Source organism: Vicia villosa, linkage group LG4 (genome assembly GCF_029867415.1).
Source record: "Vicia villosa cultivar HV-30 ecotype Madison, WI linkage group LG4, Vvil1.0, whole genome shotgun sequence".
Lineage (NCBI taxonomy): Eukaryota > Viridiplantae > Streptophyta > Magnoliopsida > Fabales > Fabaceae > Vicia > Vicia villosa.
The window spans coordinates 170,213,621-170,237,410 of NC_081183.1; the positions used below are offsets into that span (position 1 = coordinate 170,213,621).

General features: G+C 34.6%; 2 protein-coding genes across 2 annotated transcripts; one reads left to right on the plus strand and one right to left on the minus strand.

The window, feature by feature from the left end:
- The first annotated feature begins 514 nt into the window (after positions 1–514).
- LOC131600260 (ethylene-responsive transcription factor ERF107-like) lies at positions 515–1,589 on the plus strand. Its single transcript, XM_058872446.1, has one exon. It carries the CDS (start codon positions 644–646, stop codon positions 1,304–1,306), a length of 663 nt encoding a protein of 220 aa, XP_058728429.1. The 5' UTR covers positions 515–643; the 3' UTR covers positions 1,307–1,589.
- A 12,648-nt stretch (positions 1,590–14,237) lies between these two features.
- Positions 14,238–15,397, minus strand: LOC131595884 (ethylene-responsive transcription factor ERF104). Its single transcript, XM_058868400.1, has one exon. The coding sequence runs from the start codon at positions 15,199–15,201 to the stop codon at positions 14,518–14,520; it is 684 nt and encodes a 227-aa protein (XP_058724383.1). The 5' UTR covers positions 15,202–15,397; the 3' UTR covers positions 14,238–14,517.
- Between the last annotated feature and the right edge of the window lie 8,393 nt (positions 15,398–23,790).

Here is a 23,790-nt window from a genome sequence, read left to right on the forward strand (position 1 = left end):
TCGACCGATTTAATAAATATATAGTGTTGCAATAGAGACCGATTTATTCAACCGAGTTATCCAGTTTAATTCGAATTAGTCATGCGATTCGACCAGTGACCTGGTAGTTAAACCAATAAACCACTAATCCACTACCCTCATCAATTTAATGATTGGTCCGATTTTTAAAATACTGCTTTGAGTCTTCCATAAAGAAAAGATTATTGAAGAACTCCTATGGTACCTGCCTAACATTATCATCTAGACTTATTCTTCAAGTTTCTATAATTTTATTCCTTTGAAAAAATTTAGTAAAACTTATTCTTGGAAATAAGAAGTTGATTTAGTTATTAATATTATTAATTATTATTCAAACTCCTCCAAATAAACCTTTTTTTCTTCTTTTCTAACAAAGTATGACTTGTTTGTTGCTATACTCATGAGTCATATACTCCTACACAAGTGGTTATTGGTGGACCATATAACATTCATGGTCCACCCTAGTGGTTGCCTTACAGATGAGATGACCTGTTAAGACTTCTAACATACGAGGGGACCCTTTCACAGTAATCACTAAATCCATATAAAAATCCACCTTTCTCTACAAATATTTTTCAACCCCAACATTCAATCACATGTTGTTTTTTCTTCACTTCCTAAAGACATGACAACAGCAAAAGAAGCTTCAAACATAGATCTCATACGCCATCATCTCTTAGGTGACACCATCTCTGACCCTTTTCTCCATCCTGTTAAACTTGAAAACCCTTCATCAGATTTTGATTTCTCTTCATATATCTCAGACAACTCCACCTTCTTCACTTTCCTTGAAGACTATGATTTGATATCAGACATGGAGTTCTTTAACCACACTTCATCTTCAAGTGAAACAAGCCCTTCAAAGGAAACCAAAAAATCATCAAATTCATCACCTGAAGTAGTAGTAGTGCCAGTACCAGTACAAAGTACTACTGTGCCATCATCAAAGAAGATGAAGAAAGAAGAAGAGTGTGTTGGTGTTGGTGTTGGTGAGACAAGGAGGTATAGAGGAGTAAGGAGAAGGCCATGGGGGAAATTTGCAGCTGAGATACGTGATCCGTCAAGGAAAGGAAGTAGGGTTTGGTTAGGTACATTTGATAGTGAGATTGATGCTGCAAAAGCTTATGATTCTGCTGCTTTTAGAATGAGGGGTAGGAAAGCTATATTGAATTTTCCTTTGGAGGCTGGATTGTGTGATCCTAAGCCAAATAGTTGTGGCAGGAAAAGGAGAAGAGAAAGAGAAAGTGAAAGTGAAGAAGCTACAAGAAGTACTAGTTCAAGTTCATGATGAAGATTCATGAATAGAGTTAGATGCTGGTGATGATGATGTACAAGTTTGTTTAGTAATTATTAGTAATTCTTTTTTTTTGGTTTTGGATGAGCAATCATAATCCATTAAAATGTTAAAATAATAGTAAGGACTGTTTGGGAATTATTTGTTTAATGTGTTTAAGATTTTAACTGGTTGGGTTTACAAGGAGTGAGCTCATCTTGTATGTCACATGGTTTGTACATAGAAGCAAGAAATGATATGTCAATATGGAATCAATGTAGATATTTCTTGCATATTAGTTTTTGTTTTTTGGTTGGGTTTATATGTTTTGATTCAAGCAATTAGACCATTGATTGTTAAGAAATTAATGAATGATTGCTAAGAACCTTCACAACTAGGAGAGAACATTGAATTCAAAAGAGAACCATCCTAAATGTTGAGCAATTTGTCTATCTAACACTACTTTGATGAGTTCAACTTACAATGTTTAGTTGATACCTAAGTTTTGAGAGATAAATCACAAAACATCTCAATAATATTTACTTGATGAATTATATGTGAAATGTTTGAGTGTTACAAATTCTTCAATAGAGTACTAGCTACCATGTTAATGATTATATAATCTTAAGTCATAACTGAAAATGTAATCAATATATCGAGCAATGAAGAGAGAAAAAAAATAAAATTTAAAATTGTCAAAAAGTTAAAAAGTAGTCGGATTTAGACGATTCACGGGTATCAAATTTAGTAGACAGTTCATAAATTTGTTACTTTAAATTAATATTAAATATTATAAAATATTATAAACTATTTATAATATAAAAAATATTATAAATTATTTATAATATTCTAAACTAATATATAAGATATTGAAAAAAAAATATAAAAGATATTATAAAAATAGTTATAATATTTTTATTCTAATAATTAATGAATTATGATTTGTGTCAATCAAAGATTGGTTGGATTTCAACACTTATAAATAAGTGTATGTGTCATTCATGTCTTTAAAATCTTCAAAAGGTAGTTTGAAAGACAAGGGAGGAGGTGACGAGAATCCTCTATATACTTAGAGCGACAAAGGTAGAAATCTTTAAGATTGTGTTCTTGAGATTTTAGGGAGACCTTTGAAGGTATCTAAGAGAATTCAGAAATACTTCTAAACATTTTAAGCCTGTGTAATTCATATGTTGAGACTTAGAGAGATTGGAAAACTATTGTGTAGAAATATGGTTTGGTTTGTGGGAAGTCCAAAGACTTTTTTTTCTTCTTCTTGTAACTCATTTGTAATCTCTTGTAACAACTTTTGAAGAAAATTTCTTTACCCACCTCCCTATGGGGGGTCACCCCCAGCGAAAACCCAAAACTGCCCCTGCTTCGGAAATGAACTTCCGAAGTTATTTTTTTTTTAATTTTTTTTTACTTCGGAAATGCATCTCCGAAAACACCACTTTTTTGGTATTTTCGGAGATGCATCTCCGAAGTCATAAAAAATTCAAAACCGTGAATATTTTCGGAAGTTCATTTCGGAATATATTTCTGCATATACAAATTTCCCTCCTTCACTATTTCATCATTTTTCTCCAAAACTTCTCAAAACTCTCTCTAAAACCCAATCAATCTCCATCAATTTTTCGCCCTAAAATCAAGTTTCAAACCGTTGATCACGTTAAAGGGAGCATAGAAAGCTACAATTTCAGGTAAACATCTCTCATTTCATCCCCTATTTCACTACATTGATTCAACAAATTTATGCTGAAAAGTGATATGGTTCGGAAGTTCATTTCCGAAATATATCACCTAATAAATTTCGGAAATGAACTTCCGAAATATGCCCTGGCAGTTAAAAAAAAACAGTTTTGGCCAATTTTGCTAATTTTTGCATTTGTTAGGTATGGTGCATCCGGACAACATTGTGCAAGACGATGGAGTATTAAATCCGGAAATTGTCAACGTTAATAACGATCCGGTTATTGACGCTACTCCCATGATCAATGCGGTCGATGTTCGGCAACATTTTACAAATGATCGGAGTTTCGGTAGTCGAGAACAATTGATTGATTGGGTTCAGAAGGAAGCTAACAAACATGGATTTGGAATTGTTATTTTAAGGTCGGACAACGGAAATAGTAGGCGGAAAGCTTTCGTTGTTTTGAATTGCGAACGGGGTGTTAGATATGTACAATCAAACCGGGTGCTAAAATACGAGGACACGGGATCGAGAAAGTGCGGGTGTCCGTTTAAGTTGCGTGCCACTCGGAGGGTTGATGATTTGTGGCGGTTAACCGTAATTTGTGGAATGCATAATCATGCCTTGAATGTCAAGTTACACGGGCATCCAATGGCGTGTCGTTTGTCCCGGGAAGAGAGAAATGTGATATCGGACCTAACGATAGTCAAAGTGGTGCCTCGCAACATACTTGCCGATTTGAAGCGTAAGAAACCGGATAGCGTTTCAAATATCAAGCAAGTTTACAATGAACGGCACAATCTCAAGGTTTTGAATATGGGCTCTCGGTCGGAAATGCAACAACTTTTGAAACTTCTAGGCGATAACAATTATGTTTCAAGCTTCCGAACCTCCGAGGACAAAGTTACCGTGCGTGATATTTTTTGGACTCATCCCGAAAGTATCAAATTGTTCAACACATTTCCAACCGTTCTAGTCATGGATTCGACGTACAAGACAAACAAGTATAGGCTTCCTCTTCTAGAGATCGTCGGTGTGACCTCGACGGACAAGACTTATTCGGTGGGGTTTGCTTTTTTGGAGTGTGAAAAAGAAGAAAACTTTACGTCGGCCTTGGGAATTTGCAAGTCTTTCTTAGTTGATCAAGAGGTTATGCCAAACGTCATTGTCACCGATCGAGACAATGCTTTGATGAATGCGGTCGATACCGTCTTCCCGACATCGACCGCGTTACTTTGCCGGTATCACATAACTTGCAACGTGAGAAGCAAGTTGAAACCCGCGGTTGGGACAAAAGATAGGCCGGATGAAAACGGTAAAGTTGTCAAAGCCGGTGTTGTGGTTGAAAGGATAATGTCGGCATGGAAGGAAATTTTGGATGCACACTCCGAAGACCACGGGGCCCGATAGTTCATTATGTGGGTGCACCATTAGAAATACATACGGCCTTCCATGTGCTTGTATACTTGCAAAAAAGAAGAAGTTGAATTCACCAATACGCAGGGATGAGGTAGCCGACCATTGGAAGAAGCTTCGTTTTGATGATTTTGACCCGCCGAAAGAAAATGACTCCAAAATCACCATCTCCGACGAGTTGGAAGTGATAATGGAGAAGTTTGCTAAAGCGGACGACACAACAAAAATGCACATAAAAGAACAATTGCGAAAGATCGCATTTCCGGAGACCACCGATTTGAAACCGCCATCTCAACCGGTTAAAACGAAAGGTGCACCGAAAAAGTCCAAAATTACACAAGATGACACGTCAACAAAACGATCTCCTTCCTACTTTGAACATGTTGATGCATCGTTCCCGGAAATTCATGAGACACCGAAGTCTAAGTGTAGTGGTAACAAAGGAGCCCGTATTTCGAAGCCACCTCGTACACTGCCGATCAAAAAATCACCAATTGTCTACATTGATGAGATGCCACTTTTTATGCACAAATATATCGATAACATCGTTGATGTTGGAGGCGACGACAATTGTAGATATCGGGCCGTTGCGGGTTTGCTCGGTAAAGGGGAAAATAATCACACTTTAGTCCGACGGGAACTCATTGCGGAGTTGACTTCGTATCGGGACATCTACGGCCGACTATATGAAAATCAAGAAAAGTTTGCAAAAATTCATGATGCACTTGTTCCATCACTTACCGGTATCGCTCCGGTTTCGAAGTGGATGTCATTCCCCGATATGGGTCATCTAATAGCAAGTGCGTATGATATGGTGTGTATCGATTTGACGAGGTTTGGACTAAGTGAGACTTTCTTTCCACTTCATAGTCGACCGCCGTTGGACGCGTCGGGCCGCATCATATGCATCGGGTATCTACGATCGCGGCACTTCGTTCAAGTGTTTTTGAAACCGGGTTGTCCTATACCGGCTACTTCTTGTCAATGGACGGCACATCGTTTAAATGAGGCGGAGACTTGGCCGGATCCGTTCGTTTCGAGGATGGCGGAGTTTGAAGAAATGATGAGCAAAGAGCGCGAGCAAAATAGAGAGCGGTCGAAGAACGTGCCTATTTTTGACTTAGGATCCACCGATTGGTTCGGTGAATTTTAGTTCGTTCCGGATCGTTTTTGTTTGTAACGATCATTTTTTGTATGTATTGTTGTTTATCATGTAAAATCGGACCGATTCGATACATATATAATATAAGTATGTTTTATGTTGTCATTGCCTATTTTATGCCTATTTTGTATGCTTTTGGTATTGTTTACACAAAACAGAATGCAATGCACAAAATGCAAAATTCACCTCTGTTTCTGCATAATTCGGAAATGAACTTCCGAAATATACATGTCTGGAGCCTATTTTCGGAAGTTCATTTCCGAAATGTCCCCTGAGGCAGGATAAGGTTTGTTGGGCCATCAATGCTCCAATAAGTCTATAAATACTACACACTCTTCTTCATCCTCTTCACACCACAAAACACAAATGACACAAACCTACCCCCACCTAGCATTCGTCTACTTTGAAACCGGCTACCCGATGCCGTTCCAATTTCGCTTCTCGCGCGACACGCCGTTTGCGGAATTGATACCGTCGCTCAACATGCTTTTGCGCTATCCCGAGAATCGAAAGGTTGTCAAGCTCGAGTACCGCTCGCCATCGCTGAACGACGAGGGAGGCATTAAGTTCACACCTTTTGAGATCAAGAACGACGAAGATTTAGCGGTTATGTGAACAACGTTCGACCGATTTTCTTCGAAAGGCCCGATCGAGTTGGACGCCAAACTTCAAAGATCGGCGGACGACGTTATCAAAATGTTGACTCATCCCCACCTACCCGTGTTCAACAATATGTAACTTTAATTTTCAGTAATATTATCGTTGTAATCTTCACCCGATTAAATAAAGCGAATCGTTGTTGTTTTTCATTTTTCTTCTGTCCAGACATAAATTCGGAGGTTCATTTCCGAATTCCATCATGGGGGTGCGTTCGGAGATGAACTTCCGAAACACCACATTTTCTGATAACGTAACTTTATTTCGGAGATGCATCTCCGAAACCAATATTTTATATTAAAAAAAACACGTTTTCGGAAGTTCATTTCCGAAAACACCTTCTTTCCAAAAAAAAGTACCGTTTCGGAAATGAACTTCCGAAACAAGGGGTAATGTTGTAAATTCACCAGGGGTGAGCAAGAAGGTTAGGAGGTGGGTGAAGAAATTTTCTTTTTGAAAGTATAGTGAATTAAAGAGTTGTTATCTCCTCAATTGTAGATTATTTGATCGAACTGGATAAACAAGTTAACGTGTTCTTGTCTTTTATCTTCTTCAGTCTTGATTTTCCTTTCACTTTTGACAAATTATTGTGTTGCTTTAAGTCACATTTATTTTTGTTACCATTATTCTTTGTCCCCACATATTAAATGAAATAGGCTAGGCCGGCATACAAAGACCTATGAACTGACCTATTTAAGGTTTGGCCTAGTCTGACGTATTTAACAAAAAGACTAGGCCAAAGCTATTTTAAAAGTCTATTTAATTAAATATTCTAAATTTAGGTTATTAAAAAAGCCTATGAAATCTTATACACTGACTTATATATGTATATTTATTAGAAAATATGTTAAATATTATATAAAAGGTCTTGTTTTTTTTGACAAAATATAAAAGGTCTTGTTGTCGATATAAAAAAATAAATAAAATGGACACTTTGAAAGCTTTCATATGAAATAGACTTTTAAATATGCTTTCAAGTGAGACCGGAGTTTTAAAAAGGTTAGGTTAGACCAAAAAAACCTCTAATATGCCATAGCCAGAGGTAGGCCTTAAATATTTATCGTAGGTTAGTCTCAGTCTTTAAAGACCTGATATATTTTCACTCCTACGAGTAATGATGATTCTGTTTAAATTGCATTTGTCGGATACGTGTGAGAGTGTTGATGTATTAGTAATATTGAGTTTAGAGTAATATGGTATATAATTTTTATATTGGAGCTAAACATTACGAAATAAATTATCAATGATGAAGATTGGTATAGAGATATTGGGGAACATCAACGACGGCCAAAGTGATGTGTATGCAAGTTGGTAATACATTATTTCTAAACTTAGGAAAAATGAATTGATTTGTTTGTGCTTTGAAGTTGAGACAATGACATTGATAAGGATGTTTTGATTATTGAAAAGTAAAAAAATCTAGCTGGTGCAACTTGGATATTATCCTCAAATCTAGCTAGTGCAACTTGGATTTTACATTTGAGTGGTTCTAATTTTAAGACGAATTCAACGATTTTTAACATTTTCATTATGTTTAATTTTCATTAAAAAATTAACATTTTTCATGTAGCATATATAATCCTAAAAGAGATGGACTTAATTGCAAGCACAAACTGCTGAAATTGTAAAATTAATTTACATGCATCACCCATTTTCTTTTAAAATTATTATTAATATTTTAAAATGTATAAAAGTAAAATTAACTAAATAAATGTCATCAATTCCAAACAATATGTGTATTTATACATTTAAAATTTTAATAATTGTAATCTCTATTTCTCCATAGAGGTTGCTGCAACTTTTAAAACTCCACATTAGTTATCCATAATACAGAGAAAACTCCCTTCCGTATTGATATTTTTATTTTGTATAACAAAGTCAATCGAAAGCAGTGGAAAAGACTATACAGATGACCAAATAATACATTATCAATTTTGGTGTTTACATGAATTTTGATTAAAAAAGTTGAGTTTATTAAAAATTATAAACAAATATTTAATCAATGCAACGATGAGAATCCAAGTTATAGATATATGTATATATGTGATGACTAGTTTATAAAATACTTTTGAAATAGTTTGAAAGAAGTATTTTAATAAGTGAGAGTAATTTTTTTTAAAAAGTTTAAAATGATTTTATCAAATTTATTATACAAATAAAAAATATAGAGAATTGTTAAAATGATGTAAATTTGTGAAATATTTTATTCATGTTATCTTGACTTTTGCTTTTAGTCTCTCTAAATTTTTTCTTCAAAATAGTCCTCATAAAAATTTTTATCCACAATTTTGGTCCCTACAATCAATTTTCATTAACGGAAGTTGACGTGGCATGCCACGTAGAAGATGGCTTGACAAAAATTCGAAAATGCTTGAAATTGTGGGATTTTAAACCTCCTCTAAATAAACTTAAAAAAAAAATTGGTTATGAACTTTTATCGAACATATTGCGAATAAGTTTCGCAACAGCAATTATAATTTATAACGCACAAATTCATCAATTGCTCATTTCTTCTATATAATGCGAATGTTAAATAGCCTGTTATTAATCTTTAAAATTTTGCAAGTATGTTGTCATATTTTAAAACATTTTAAATTCATCCCTAATTTTATTTTTAAAATTGTAAATAAATTCATTATAATTTTCAAGTTTTACAATTTGATCCTTTTAAATTTTTAAAAAAATAAATATAAAATGGTCTCTATTTTTCATATTTTAAATTTGATCTAAATTTTGAAAATATATAAAAATCACCTTAAATATTTAACAATGAATTCTTTTAATACTTCATCCAAACAAAAGAATTTAAAAATGAATGAATTTCAATTAAATAATTTAAATTGACAACCAATTTAAAATGAACAAAAGTTTGAATTTTGTGATCAATGCTTAATAGATTCATACAGAGGTATCCAAACTGGTGTTTAGTGTTGTAACCGAAAGGTCCGATAATAGTTTGAATAGAAGAAGTGCACTTATGATATTGACATGCAAAAGAAGTGGGAAATATATACATCATCTCCGGAATTTCAAACAAGATGAAACTGGTTCAAGAAAATGTGAGTGTCCCTTTAAGTTGTGTGGTTATCAATTGGTAAATAACAAATGGAGTTTTAATGTGATATGTGGTTTACATAATCATGATTTGTGTGAAAAGTTAGTTGGTCATCCAATTGCATGTTGTCTCATGCCAAAAGAGAATGAATGTGTTTCTTACATGACATTGAATTTGGTGCAACTAAAAAACACACTTGCAACCTTGAAATGTAAAAGACCCGGGAATATCGCAAATATCAGATAAGTGTACAATAGGTGCTATCAAACTAGATAAGCGCTTAGGTGGATAAAATTGAAATGCAACACCTCTTGAAACTTTTAGATGATAACAATTACGTATCTAGGTACCGAACATGCGAGGATGGACTAACCGTTAGAGATATATTTTGGACTAATCTTGATTCCATAAAGTTGTTCAACACATTTCCTACTATGCTCATAATTGATTCAACGTTTAAGACAAACAAGTACAAACTTCAATTATTGTAAATTATTGGTGTTACCTTTAACGAGAAGACTTATTATGTCGGATTCGCATTTCTAGAGAGCAAAAAAAGGATAATTTTACTTGGGATTTAGACGTGTGTCGGGCAATGCGGAAGGACCAAGAAGACATACCATAAGTAATTGTTACCGACCGTGATACTGCTTTGATGAATTTGGTTGTAAAGGTATTTCCTAATTCTTATGCACTACTTTGTAGGTATCACATAACAAAAAATGTGAGAAGTCGGGTTAAACCTGCGATAGGAGCAAAACAAATAGAGGGCGGAGAAGGAAAAATGGTCAAGACGGGCGTCATAGTGAAACAAATAAAGGATAAATGGATGAGCTTCTGTAAAATGAGTCATCTTATAGCAAGTGCGTATGAGAGTGTGTATTTATCTAATAAGATATGATTTCTCAGAAACTTTCTTTCCACTATGCATTGCACCACCTCCAAATCCAAATGATCGTATTATCTGTGTTGGATGGATTTCAAATCCACGAAAATTTGTTCAAGCTTATTTGAAACTGGGGTGCCCTATACCACTTACATCACTGGAGTGGATGACTCATTCAACAACCAAAGTCGAGACACCCCATTTTATTAAAAGAATGCAAGAGTTCACAAAATTGAGCGAGATTGAAAGAGAAACAAATAAACAAAAGTTAAAGGGAGTACCACCAATAGTTATAGATTTGACCAGCAACAAGTTTTTTGGTTCACTTTAGTATTTTCAATTTATTGTAAGTAACATTGTATTAATTTGTTATGATGTCTAATATATACGTTTTAAAGTTTGTCAAAAAAACTGCATTGAATATATGTTCTGTTTTTGTTCTTTTGTGTTCTGCCAAGGAAGGTTCTGGAAATACATCTCTGAAATAAAGAGTGTTACTGGAGATGTATTTTCGGAACGACCCATGGTACAAGATAGAATTTTTAAGGTCCATGTTACTCTACAACTACTATAAATATATGGAACTTGTATTATTGTTTCATATCAAAATACATTACACTAGAATGAACATCATTTGACATGTCGGAAATATTCACTTTAACGGTGTGACACCCTTAATAAAATTTAAGATCACTGAGTATGCCCCTCTTGAAGATCTAAAATACATGCTGCATGAGCTTCTACCATATGGAAACAATCAAAAAATTGGGAAGATCTAGTACTGCTCGTCATCCGTTGACAAAGAAGAAAAGATTGAATTTCGAAACTATGAGTTGAAGACGGACGTTGATTTAAGGGCTATATGGAAAACTTTTTCCGTTTAAAATCAAAAGTTCTGATCGAGATGGATACGACTGTTTTCAGATCGGTTGATAATATTATCAAGATGTTGGAACGTCCACTTGGATATTGAAGTGTAACGTGTTATCTATGTTAAAATCCCTTATGTATTACAGATTTTATGATATCAATGGTGTACTGACCTGAGAATCAGAACAAAAAAAGGCCACAAACGTCTTGCACAGTGTTGATGATGACGAGGAGGGGGTGTACCTGCAAGGTACTTTGACGATCAAGTCAATAGGAGTACAAATATGATTTAGTGTTTAGGATTACGAATTTGTGTTACCTGACTCTCTTGAGGAAGAGAGTTTATATATTACCCCCAACGCGTGGCTAACGATCCGTGTTTTAGGGTGGATCATGGATTAATGCCTAAAACGCGTGACTGTCGGGATTTTAGAAGAAAGCCTAAGAATACTGGGAGACTGCTCGAAACCAGCTGTTGCTAATCGAAATACATTACACCAGAATGAACATCATTTGACATGTCTAAGGAGCCTGATATTCGACCAGTGGTGCTGGAGCTGATATGGTCGTCCTGATCTTGGATATATCGGAGACGGGCATAAGAGAGAACGCTCTTTTTGCCCCTAAATGATTGGGCCTAGGTCGTTGGGCTTCCCTAGAGTGGATGTGAGTTGGGTTGTCCCTTCTTGTCGGACCATTCTAAAACAAATGGTAATTTTATTGTCAACATGCTTTTTTTTGAGGCTACTGCCTCTTAACTCTTTGGAAATACATTTCCGTCATGTTCCTGAAGATGCATCTCTAGAATAAAGGCTCATCAGTTTACATTTTGGTGCGTCTGAAGATACATCTCTGAAACCTATAAGCATTTTTATATTTCACGCGGTGCTTTAGTAATACATAAGGTGCATTAAGAAATTCCCAAAATCTAGTTTAATATAACACATAGTTTTGATTATATCTCTAAACAAGTTTTAAAGATTGACTCAATAAGATTAAATATTTTAAAAAATTATTAAAGAATGACCCTTAATCAAAATGTGCTACATGAAGTTTTTGATATTTTACTCAACAAAATCAAATATTTTAAACTTAATTTTAAATTTTATTTTCATCGGAAACATAAGTGATTTTATTTCATTAAAGATCATATTTTAATTAGTATGAATCTCTCTTAAAATTAAAATATTCACTCTCAAAAAAAATTATTTTTTAATTTTTAATTTTATTAAAAACTATTTTAAAAATTACTTTGAAAAGGAAAAACATTTTTTTAACCAATATAATCAATTATGGTTGTCTAGATAATCGATTATGCAACGTATTTCACTCTATTATCGATTATGAATGTTACATAATTGATTTTAAGGTGTATTTTCCAAAAGATATAAATTCATCTAAGTGTCTGTTTTGTTTAGCTTTTCAGCCACTAAACGCACGTCCAAAGCCCTTCCTGGTGTGATTTAGAGAAGCTACAAAAGGTAGTTTTTTAATAAACGCGAGTTTTCGCAGTGATTTTAAGAAACTCACAACCAGGGCTGAATTTATATGGAGGTGGGAGGGGTTCAAATCCAAACCAACCCAATAGCAAGACGCAAACTAAACCAAAACAAACTGAAACCGCAAAAAGCCGCATTTGGTTCGAATTTGTTTGGGTCATCTTTTAATAAAACCGCACGGTTCGATTCGGTTTGTGGTTTGTATTTTGTAAATCAAACCAAACCGAATCAAACCGCATAATGTTACAACCTAAATTTTACTTAACTCACATCCAACTCAAACTTAAACCTATTACCTTAGCCTTATGATTACAAATAATTTTCTCATCCTTACACATATGATTTCAGTCACGATCTTCTCAAATCTCCAATAGCATTATCACCCCTTCTTTGTCACATACATCTTCCCTCTTCTTCTCTAATTTATACTCTCTTATATTCTTTGTTTTCCACCTTCTCATTTTTATGCAAATGTTTCCTTTTTCAGTTTTGTTTTTATCGCACATCTTCTTCTCTAATCTCTCAACTCTTTTGTTTTTTCTTTTTTATCTTCACTAATCTCTCGTCTCTTCTATTTTTTTTTCATTATAATAATTTTTATATTGTTTTATACTATTATTTTATGTTTATTATCCCATTTTTGTCTAATTTAACTTTTACATATAAAATGGAAAGTTGTCAAAATATGACGAGTTTTGTTGTTATTTGATAGTGTATGAATGTCTATGTGTATGTATGGCTCAATTAAATATTTGTAAAAAACCGAACCAACTGAACCAAATCACACGATTTTTTCTCTTGCGGTTCGGATGATTTTTTCGTAAAAACCGCTCAAACCGCACCGGAAACACCCCTACTAAAATATATATTCACTCTCACAAAAATTATTTTTCAATTTTCAATTTTATTAAAAACTATTTAAAAAGTTACTTTGAAAAAGAAAAAACATTTTTTTAACCAACATAATCGATTATGGTTGTCTAGATAATCGATTATGCAACGTATTTCACTCTATAATCAATTATGAATGTGATATAATCGATTTTAAGGTGTACTTTTCAAAAGATATAAATTAATCTAAGTGTCTGTTTGGTTTGGCTTTTCGGCCACTAAACGTCAGTCCAAAACCCTTTCCGGTGTGATTTAAAGAAGCTACAAAAGGTAGTTTTTGAATAAGCGCGAGTTTTCGCCGTGATTTTAAGAAACTCACTACCAGGGCCGAACTTATATGGAGGCGGGAGGGGCCGAACTCGTTTATTGGTGAATTGTGCATTATTTTTGCATAGGATCATGAGTTCGACTTTTAGTTCCACCAATTTTAAATTTATTTTTAAAAGATACTGTTACTAACCATACATGTTCCATCATCTAACAATACATGTTAATTTTTTAAAATAATTCTGGCTATGTATAACTAATTTTTTGGCACCCTCAACAATTTCCCTCAAGATCCGCCACCGCTGCCAAACCAAACATAGCATAAGGGTGTTCATAACAACCTAAATGTGTTTGGAGTGCCTTTGGAGTGTCAGTGGAGGCAGCAGGCTGTTTTGGTTTCTGTGTTGTTCTCAGTTTCAAGAAGTTTGCTTCCAAGAGATAAATCTATATTGTATGCCTAATGTTAAATTCAAATCTCTAATATCATCACATTCAAGTGTATGCATATTTCTAAAGTAAGTTACTTATCAAATGTTTAATCTCATGGACAACATGTTTTACAATTCTCAATAAACGAATGAACAAATTTCAATATTCATGGACCAAATGACCATATACAACATAATTAAAGAATTAATCACTAGCTTCTTCACACTTCCTATATATATTCACACTATAAAACCAACCAATATATCTCTAATCTTCACCTTCAAAAATATACTATTAGCACCCCCAGCATCACCAAAAGACTCTCCATATATGTTCCTTTACTTTGAGCAAGATTCAACACTTTACCACCCCAAAATGATTGAAAGGGCCATAAGAAATTAATCTCAACATCCCATAAGTTGTGGAGATAAGGGTGACAAAGGAGGTACACTGAAGATAGTTCCCTTAACATCAGTATCCCAAAACCCTTTCCAACATGAAGGAGTCAAAGGACAAACTGTTCCTCCTGTACCTGAAACTGAAACTGAAACCACTTCTTCTTTCTTCACTTGCTTATTACTATTATTCATCTCAATTTTAACATAATTTCCTTCATCTCTTTCTCTTTTCTCACCAACTTTCATGTATTTTGAGCTAGAAAGTGATTCTTGTGCAGATTCATCAGTTGCAATTGCAACATCTAGAGGAAAGTTCAATATGGCCTTACTTCCTCTCATCTGAAAAGCAGCTTTATCATAAGCTCTTGCAGCTTCTATGGCTGTGTCAAACGTTCCAAGCCACACTCTTGACCCTTTTCTATTAGGGTCACGGATTTCAGCAGCAAATTTCCCCCATGGTCTTCTTCTAACACCTCTATAGTGCTTATTATCCTCTTGAATGTTTTGTTGTGGGATAGGTTTGGTAATGGAAGGGATTTTGATGTTCATCAAAGAGGGTTTACGGTTGCTTAGATTGGAGGATGATCTTGGAGGCTTAGAGAAAGGTGTTTGTGTCATGTTATTGGAATTTTGAGTTTCTAGAATGTTTGAGGACCAGAAACTGAAGGTGGACTCAAATGTTTGTTCCATAGTACTTGTGTTTTTTTATTGTTGGAGAGTTTAAGGAAGGAGTGTTCTAGATTTGAAATGGAGAGAGAAGAATTTGTTGAGTGGAAAAGAAGGAGTGAAGAGGATATAAATATGAGGGGGTTATAAATTCTAATGGAAGAAGTGATGAAAAGGTGGTTTCTAATTTCTATGGAGATTCCAAGATGGAGAGAGGAAGCATCGTTTTGTAGTTATTAATAATTGATAAGTTTGGTTAAAATATTGTCGTTTTTGGTTGTTTCAAATGTTAACTTGACTTTGTGATAACAAAGGGGACCATAGCTTGATAAAATGATTCTTCCAAGCTACTTCCTAACCTCAACCTGTATTGCTTTGCCTGTGGGTTTGGTTTTAGTTGATTGATTTGGAATATGAAAGAATAGTAGTACTAGTTTAGGAATTCTTGTACTACAAGATATATATATATATATATATATATATATATATATATATATATATATATATATATATATATATATATATATATATATATATATATATATATATATATATATATATATATATATATATATATATATATATATATATATATTGACTTCTAAATGATAAATTTTAAATTATAATCCAATCATTAGAATGAAGGAGTGTTTTAAATTTTTTAAAAGAGAGTTTTGTCGTTTGAGGGGTGCTATCTGTACACTAAAAAGTATGTACACTGTATATACACCCTAATATTTTCAATGCATTTTAACTCCAACACAAATACCTAGGCAAGAAAAAATTATTAAAAAATAACATAAGTACAAGGAACAGTATGTTTATACGGTGTAGGTGTGCCTTTTAGTGTAAGCATACCATTTCTCTTGTCGTTTATTGTAATTCTCTTATGTCGAAAACATTAATTAATACCATTGTAGTTGATATGATATTCGATTCATACAAGAAAAAGTAAAATTTATTTTTTTAAATAAGAAAGGAATGCTTAGTGATGATAAGATTTGCAATAGAAAGAGGTATCAGTGAGAATATAGGGCTTCGACATTGAAGTGCCAGCCCTTGTCAAGATGTGAATTAGACATTTAGAGATTTTTTGGATAAACGGTTTATTTAAAACCTAGTGAACAAGTATTTATTAAAATATTAAAATTTTAAAAAAAATATATCTTTAATGATATTTACAAATATTAATGGTGTGTTTGGTTTGTGGTAGACGGAAAGAGGGGAGGGGAACGAGAATTTTTAATTAAATATGTTTGGTTCAAATTTTAAAAGGGCAAGGGAGGGGAGGAAGGCAAAATCCCTTTGTTATGGACTGGCCCAATCGTTCCAATAGGTCCAATCCACTTATTAGCATGAAGCGACCCAATAAACTTTGGCCCAATTCATAGGATCGGCAGGAGGCAACCTCCCCCTTTCTACCGGGCACGGATAATCTTTAGATTTCCCACGACTAAGGATTATCTGAGCACGCTTGACTTCCGTCCTCGGCAACAACTAGTCCCGTACGCTCGGCTAGTCAAGACTTAATCAACGATCTCCTATATTTTAGACCGGAATTCACGCCCAGTCTCACGAATATAGCATGACCCAATCCAACTCAAAGAGAACACTGTAAATAGCCTTCTACCTCTAGAGGGCAAGGTAATCTTAACTTTGCCCAAAACTTCATACTTTCTATTATCCTTTTTGTTCTCTTTCTTACTTTGGCATTAGAGTGCCTTGCAGGTACAACCCCCTTTTTTCCTCAACCATCACCAAAGGTCAAGCCTACTGTTGTTCGCCACCTGTTATGCTCGTTGCGAACAGTGGCGCATTCTGTGGGAAATCTTACTTCCCCGTTTCTCTTTCTTGCACTTTCTTGACTGCTTCTTGCGCTATCAAGAACTCAAAAACTAAAGCTATTACCTCTCATCCTTCATGGCCAACAACAACGAAGACTTCTCCACTCTAGACACTACGTAAATGGTAAAGAACGATGTTGAAATCATCGTACCTCCCAACAACAACAACGTTTCTTAGCCCCGTGATGGCCACACGACTTATCCTTCTTTAAAGGATGCCTGTAACAATACCACCTTCCATTACGAGGGTACCAGCGGCAAGGATCATCAAAAGCCTATTCTTGAGGGAACTTTTCTAGTCGCCGAGCTATCCCAGGATGGTCCCACCATGACCTCCCTAAACCAAACCAACGCCTTGATCCGACAACAGAACGATGAGATTGGGGCATTGGAACACAAGCACCGCGCTAAGACTCCTCCTCGGAAACAGTCACGTTCCGAGCAAGATACCTTGGAAGCCAAGAAACGTCACAATTCTCCTCCTCGAAGAGATCATCCTTCCTCTATTGCCAATAAGAGCAAAGAAGATCAACGCTCTCGTCAGCGCACACCATCCCCACAGCCAAAGGGACGGTCACGATCACCTTCCCTTAAACCTGCAGATCACCGTCGACATCATAGGTGGAGTTACAGCCCTTCACCATAACCTGACCATAATGACAAAGAGGAGGAACGTCAAGGCCCCCTGTCCTGGGCAATATTAGAAGCCCTTCTACCCATTGGTTTAGAAAAAACTCCTCCGTTGGGCACATACGACAGAACATCAGATCCATACGAACACAATGAAAATATCGATGCTCTTCTCGACTACAGAGGGGTCCCTGGTGCGATAAAGTGTCAACTATTTCTGACCACCCTGTGTAACACCCTATTTTTATTAGATTTTATTTAATTAGGATTATTTGATATTTGATACTGTTTGTGTGTTTTATTTCATAATTGTTTGAGTAATAATTATTTAATTGTGTGGTAATATGTGATTTAGCTAATTAATAACTAGTAGAATTATATTAGAATTAGCTATTGGGCTTAGTTGAATTAGAAATTAGAATAGTGGATGGGTTAAGCCCAATGAGGTAATGAGAGTTAGAAGATAATTTTATGACTTAACCTAAATTAGAGAGAAATATGGAAAGGTAGAAAGAAGAGAAAAAAGGCATAGAGAATAGAAGAGAAGAAAGTAGAAGAGAAAGTATATTCTTGAAGAGGGTGGATTAAGAGCTAGAGGTAAGAGTTATAATCAAAATTCTTGTAGAATCTATGATTGGGTAATGTTTTTGTATATGTGTTGTCTTCAATCTTTGAAATTTCATGAAAATACATAAACCCTAACTTTTATGCTATTTTCTATGAATTTGCATGATTAAACTTGGTTTTGATGATGAATGTTGTTCAATAATGATTAATACTGGTTGTATTTGATGTTTATTGATGCTTGGAAGTGATTTGGAATAATGGATTATGCATTTCGTAGTTCTGAATGTTGCTGTGTTTTTCTGTGAAATCGCAGGTTTGTTAAGCGGCCCCTAGCTCGCTAAGCGGATAATGTTTGTTTTTGAAAAATAAAAGGAGCTCGCTAAGCGGACCCAGCCCGCTAAGCGGAGCCCAGTTTGTGATTCTCTACTGTATAGAACCGCTTGAAGTGGGGTTGTTGAATTTTTATTTCCATAAGCCTGCTTGACGGCCACTAAGCGGACATTGTTGTATGGAACTTTTCCAAACTTTGAAATGGTGTATCTTTTGATCCTTAACTCATTTTTATGTGTCGTTTGAAGCATGTTGAAGCTTAAAATAATTGTTTATATGATAGAGTAGGATTAGTTGGCAATTGTTTAATTTAATTATGATGTTAATTGAGAATAACGTGTAATTATGTGTGTATGTTATGAATGAATTGTGTATGATCAATGTTCATGGATGTATTATGTGATATGATAACCGTGAATTATGTGATTGATTTCTAAATGCTAATTGGTGTTTGAGATTGGATTGAATGTCATGTTGTGTAATGTTGTGCAAAGTTGTAAAGATGTGATTGTGTAGTTTAAGAGATAGAGAGATCGTCTTAAATGCATGAGTCTTGTTTTTGTTGCACATGTACACACGCATGAGTCTTTGAAAGTGGAAATATTGGGTAATCTCGTGAAGGTTATTTACTTGTCCCAAATCTAGCGTCGGATGAGATTTGAAAGCTTAACGTGGAACGAGGCTTTTGAGGTGGTTATCTAGTCTATATAGGAAAGGCAATCGGCATGACCGAAAATGATAACAGATGGGATCCAGATGCATATTGCATAGAGTCACACTTGAGTCGCACGTGTCGGTGTGAATTGTGTTTTGTTTGGTTTTGCAATATGATTGGCGTGGATTAATTATGTGATAATTGTATACTTAATGTCATTTCATTAGTGGATTACAATTTTTGAATTGGTAATTGAATATAATTACTTGAATGATGGAACTTGGTTGTTTAATGATAAAACATGTTAACTTTAATGTATGGTTATAGAAACAAGTTTTTATGAAGAGTTATGAATTGTGAAATGTATGCTTGTTTATGTTGCATTTTCCATTATTATATTTTCTATGATAATTTGAATTCTCACCCTTCTGTTTGAATGTTGCCCTTTGTTGGTAACGTGCAGGTTCAGACGAGTAGTTGCTTGTTTGTGGTTTAGCCAAAGAGCTCCGAGTTTTGTTATTTGATTAGGTAGCGAGTCATATGCTCTAGTCATGTAACACTTGGGGAGATTTCGTTGACTTATGCTCATGTTTTGAACATTGCTATCTTTATGTTTTGTTGAATATTTTGTATTTATGTGTTAACATTTGGATATGTTGTTTTAAAGGCCTTGTAGCCTAGAATTTAAGTAGCATGGATGTTAATGTTACTTTGATTTGGTAGATGAATATGGTATGAGAAATATTCATAGAATTTATGTGATAACAATTTTTTGTTTTTCCGCAAGCGTTTATGCATAAAGTATGAAAGCATGAGATTTACATTATTGTGTTACAATATGATCTTTGCATATTATGAATGTTGTATGCGTGTTATTTTGGGATTTTCATTTTATGGAAATCAACACGTGGCACCCTTTTTCCTTATGCATGATTACTCTGTGAGATTGTATGATAAATTTGAGGTTAGAAAAGGGGTGTTACATTAGTGGTATCAGAGCATAGTTGACCAGTTGGTCAGAGTCGTTAATGTCTTTATTTCCGTTGTATTAGATTTGTGTATCTGACATGATCAATATTGTTTTTTCTGTTTGGTTGTTAGTGGTCGTAGGGCGATGGTTGCTGGAAGGAACGATGATGCCATTGCTAATGCATTGAGGATGTTGGCTGGATCTCTTGGTCAAATTCGTCAAGCTAATGTTGGAAATCGGAATGGTGATGATGATGAGTGTCGTGCTTTGGGGAAGTTCCAGAGGAACAATCCTCCTACCTTTGAATGAGAGCATGAATCGGATAAAGATCAAGCTTGGTTGAAGGCGATCTAGAAGATTTTTCGAGTTATGAATTGCACCGATGCTCAGAGAGTGCAGTTTGGTACTCACATGATAGAGAAGGAAGCTGAGGATTGGTGGGGAAATATGGCTCAAAGGTTTGATGAGGAAGGTATTGAAGTTACTTGGACTCTTTTCCGTGATGCATTTTTGGAAAACTATTTTCTGAAAGATTGCCGTGGAAAGAAAGAGGTGGAATTCCTTGAGTTGAAGCAAGGAAATGGTACCATGGCAGAGTCCAAGTAGAGATCTAAGTATTTGAAGTTTGACGAGGAAGGAAATGTCCTTACTACAATAATAGGAATGCGGAGAGATCTAAGTATTTGAAGTTTGTTAATGGTTTGAGACCTGATATCAAGAAAGCGATTAGTTACCAACGAACTCTTTTCAAGGCACTTCACGGTCTCTCGCAGACATCCCAAGTCGGAAGCCTTGATGGAGGCCATCATCCAGGGAAAAGATGAGCCGCTTAGAGCTTATATTGAAAGATTTAACAAGGAGGCCATCCAGGTGTCCACCATAGCCGACATGAAAAAGTATCTCTTGGAATGAGGCCTCCGATCTCTTTCCGATTTCGCCAAGGCCGTGGGCATATAGACGCCCTCCACGTTGGATGCTTTCTTCCTCAAGGCACAACTATACATCCAACACGAAGAGAAGGAAGCCGCCTATGCGACTCGGAATTCCAGGCACGAGGAGAATACTAAGAGTGCCCGACAGGAGGAAGGCTCTCGTTGGGGTGCCGATAAAAAGAAAGAAAACAAAAGCCAAGACGCTGAAGACTATAAGGGCCCGACGGGGAAATTCCAAGAATACACTCCCTGAATGCATCTTGTGATCGCATCTTGACTGAATGCGCCAATGCCAATAAGTAGTAAAGAGGATATAAATATGAGGGGGTTATAAATTCTAATGGAGGAAATGATGAAAAGGTTGGTTCTATGGAGATTCCAAGATGGAGAGAGGAAGCATCATTTTGTACTTATCAATAATTGATAAGTTTGGTTAAAATATTGTTGTTTTTTGTTGATTTCAAATGTTAACTTGACTTTCTGATAACAAAGGGGACCATAGCTTGATAAAATGATTCTTCCAAGCTACTTCCTAACCTCAACCTGTATTACTTTGCCTGTGGGTTTGGTTTTAGTTGATTGATTTGGAATATGAAAGGAAGGACTAGTAGTTTAGGAATTCTTAAAACAATCTTGTAACTTAACCTTCCTTGACTTGTAGAGTTTGTTTATTAAGCGGAAAAACTAGTTTGTTAAGTTAAATGGTAGTTGATTGAATTGTAGAGTATGTATCTTATTGGTCTACTATATCAATTGGTTTTTTTAGAATTACATCTATCTTTTGATACATATTTTAAATTATAATTTTAAGAAAGATATATTTAAATATGGTTTTTTAACCTTTTAAAAAATATTAAATAATATTAAAATATAGACTTAATCCTCAAAGTATTATACCTCCCTTGAAAGAATCTCTAATGAAAAGACAATCCCCTAAGAAAACAACTAGGTCGTAGACGAAGGAAATAGTAAAGAAGCGTGTAGTGAAGAAAGTGAAGGACATAAAGACAAACATTTTATATCACCTCTATAAGCGGGAGAGCTCCCAAGTCAAGTGTGCCATCCAAAGGCACAATAAAGAGGAAGATTGCAAAGTTAACGAATGTAAGATAAAAGGAATGAAACACCTTAGTCACTAACTCAAAAAAGTCAACCCTTGGGTTTCGAGGTAGTGAGAAGATGGGAAGAATTTCAAACAAAATATTCTCTATAATAATAACAATCACCATAACCAACTTTGATGTGTGCCATAAAATGCACTTTTTGAAAGAGGATGCCCATTTTATACAAGATGGTTGCCCTCCTTGAAATTTAACAATGAAGTGACAATTTAATATTTTCCTATTTAGTATGAATTTCCTGGAGTATTTCTAAGAGAAATGTGTAAGTACTCTCAAGAGTTGGATTGAGTTTAGCATTGACTTTGTTCGGTAGCATGATTCAATTTAACATTGTCTAATAGAATGCTGCCTTTAAAGTGTATGGGCTTAAGAAATGGCTATATAAGCTTTGGATAAGAAATTTGTAAGGTCAAAATATTGAGAATTTCTTTATAGACCTCCTATGCGGAGATTTTCCATCGAAAATCCAAAAATACCTCCTATTTCGGAAATGTATTTCTGAAGTAATTTTTTTTCTCTAGATTTTCTTAGAATTTGGAAATACATCTCCGAAAACATCAAATGAGGGGTGTTTTCGGAGATGCATTTCCGAAAACACATTTTTCGCATTTTTTGGTGCTTTCGGAGATACATCTCCGAAATATGCAGAAATTGTTTTTTTTTTGTTTTTCTAAACAACGTTTAGTCCCGTATTTTTAATTAAACGACAAGGTTTGCAGTAAACAGTGCTTGATATAAATAAAATATAACCCGAATAAAATAAGCGACATATTAGCACAAAATACTAATATTATATATATATAATTAATAGTGTACGAAAGTGTACGTTAATATTAAGAAATACAAGTCGAATACAATAAAGTCAAATAAAAATAAACCGAAACCCCCTACTGATTGAGTCTAACCCTAACTTCATGGGACCTCCTCTGCCTCGTATAAGTCGCCGCACTGCCCGCATCACCGATCATCCTCTCCACGACGGCCATTACCTCTGGACCGCCGTGCTCAATGATACCTCGCTCCAATGCCTCTGGGGAGGCTGTTTTGTTTAAACAGGCGCGTATTTTTTTAGAAAATGTATTTCCGAAATAAAAGAGCATTCTGGGAAATTGGGTGACCAAGAAGAGTAGAGGTCTATAAAGAAATTCTCAACATTTTTCCTTATGGTTGCATAAATACAAAGGTAATTAAAATCATATTAGACATTAAACTAGCATAGACGAGAGTTTTAAATTTATAATTTAGTTAAGTCAGATAAAGTCAAACCATTTTTATAAAATATCTATTTGTTTTTTAAAATATATTATATTATATGATATTAGAATATATTTTAAAATATTTACATTATTTTATAACATATATAACAATTTTATATTTTATATCAATAGAAATAAAAAAATTAATATTACATTTATAAAAAAAAGAATTAATCTTAAATTTGATCTTAAAATAAATTTTCCAATTTTTTTAAAATATTTTAAGATGGTAATAAAATTAATTCTCTAAAAATAACATACAAGACAAAAAGGAAAAGTTTGCTATAAAATTTTTATGCAGTAAAAAA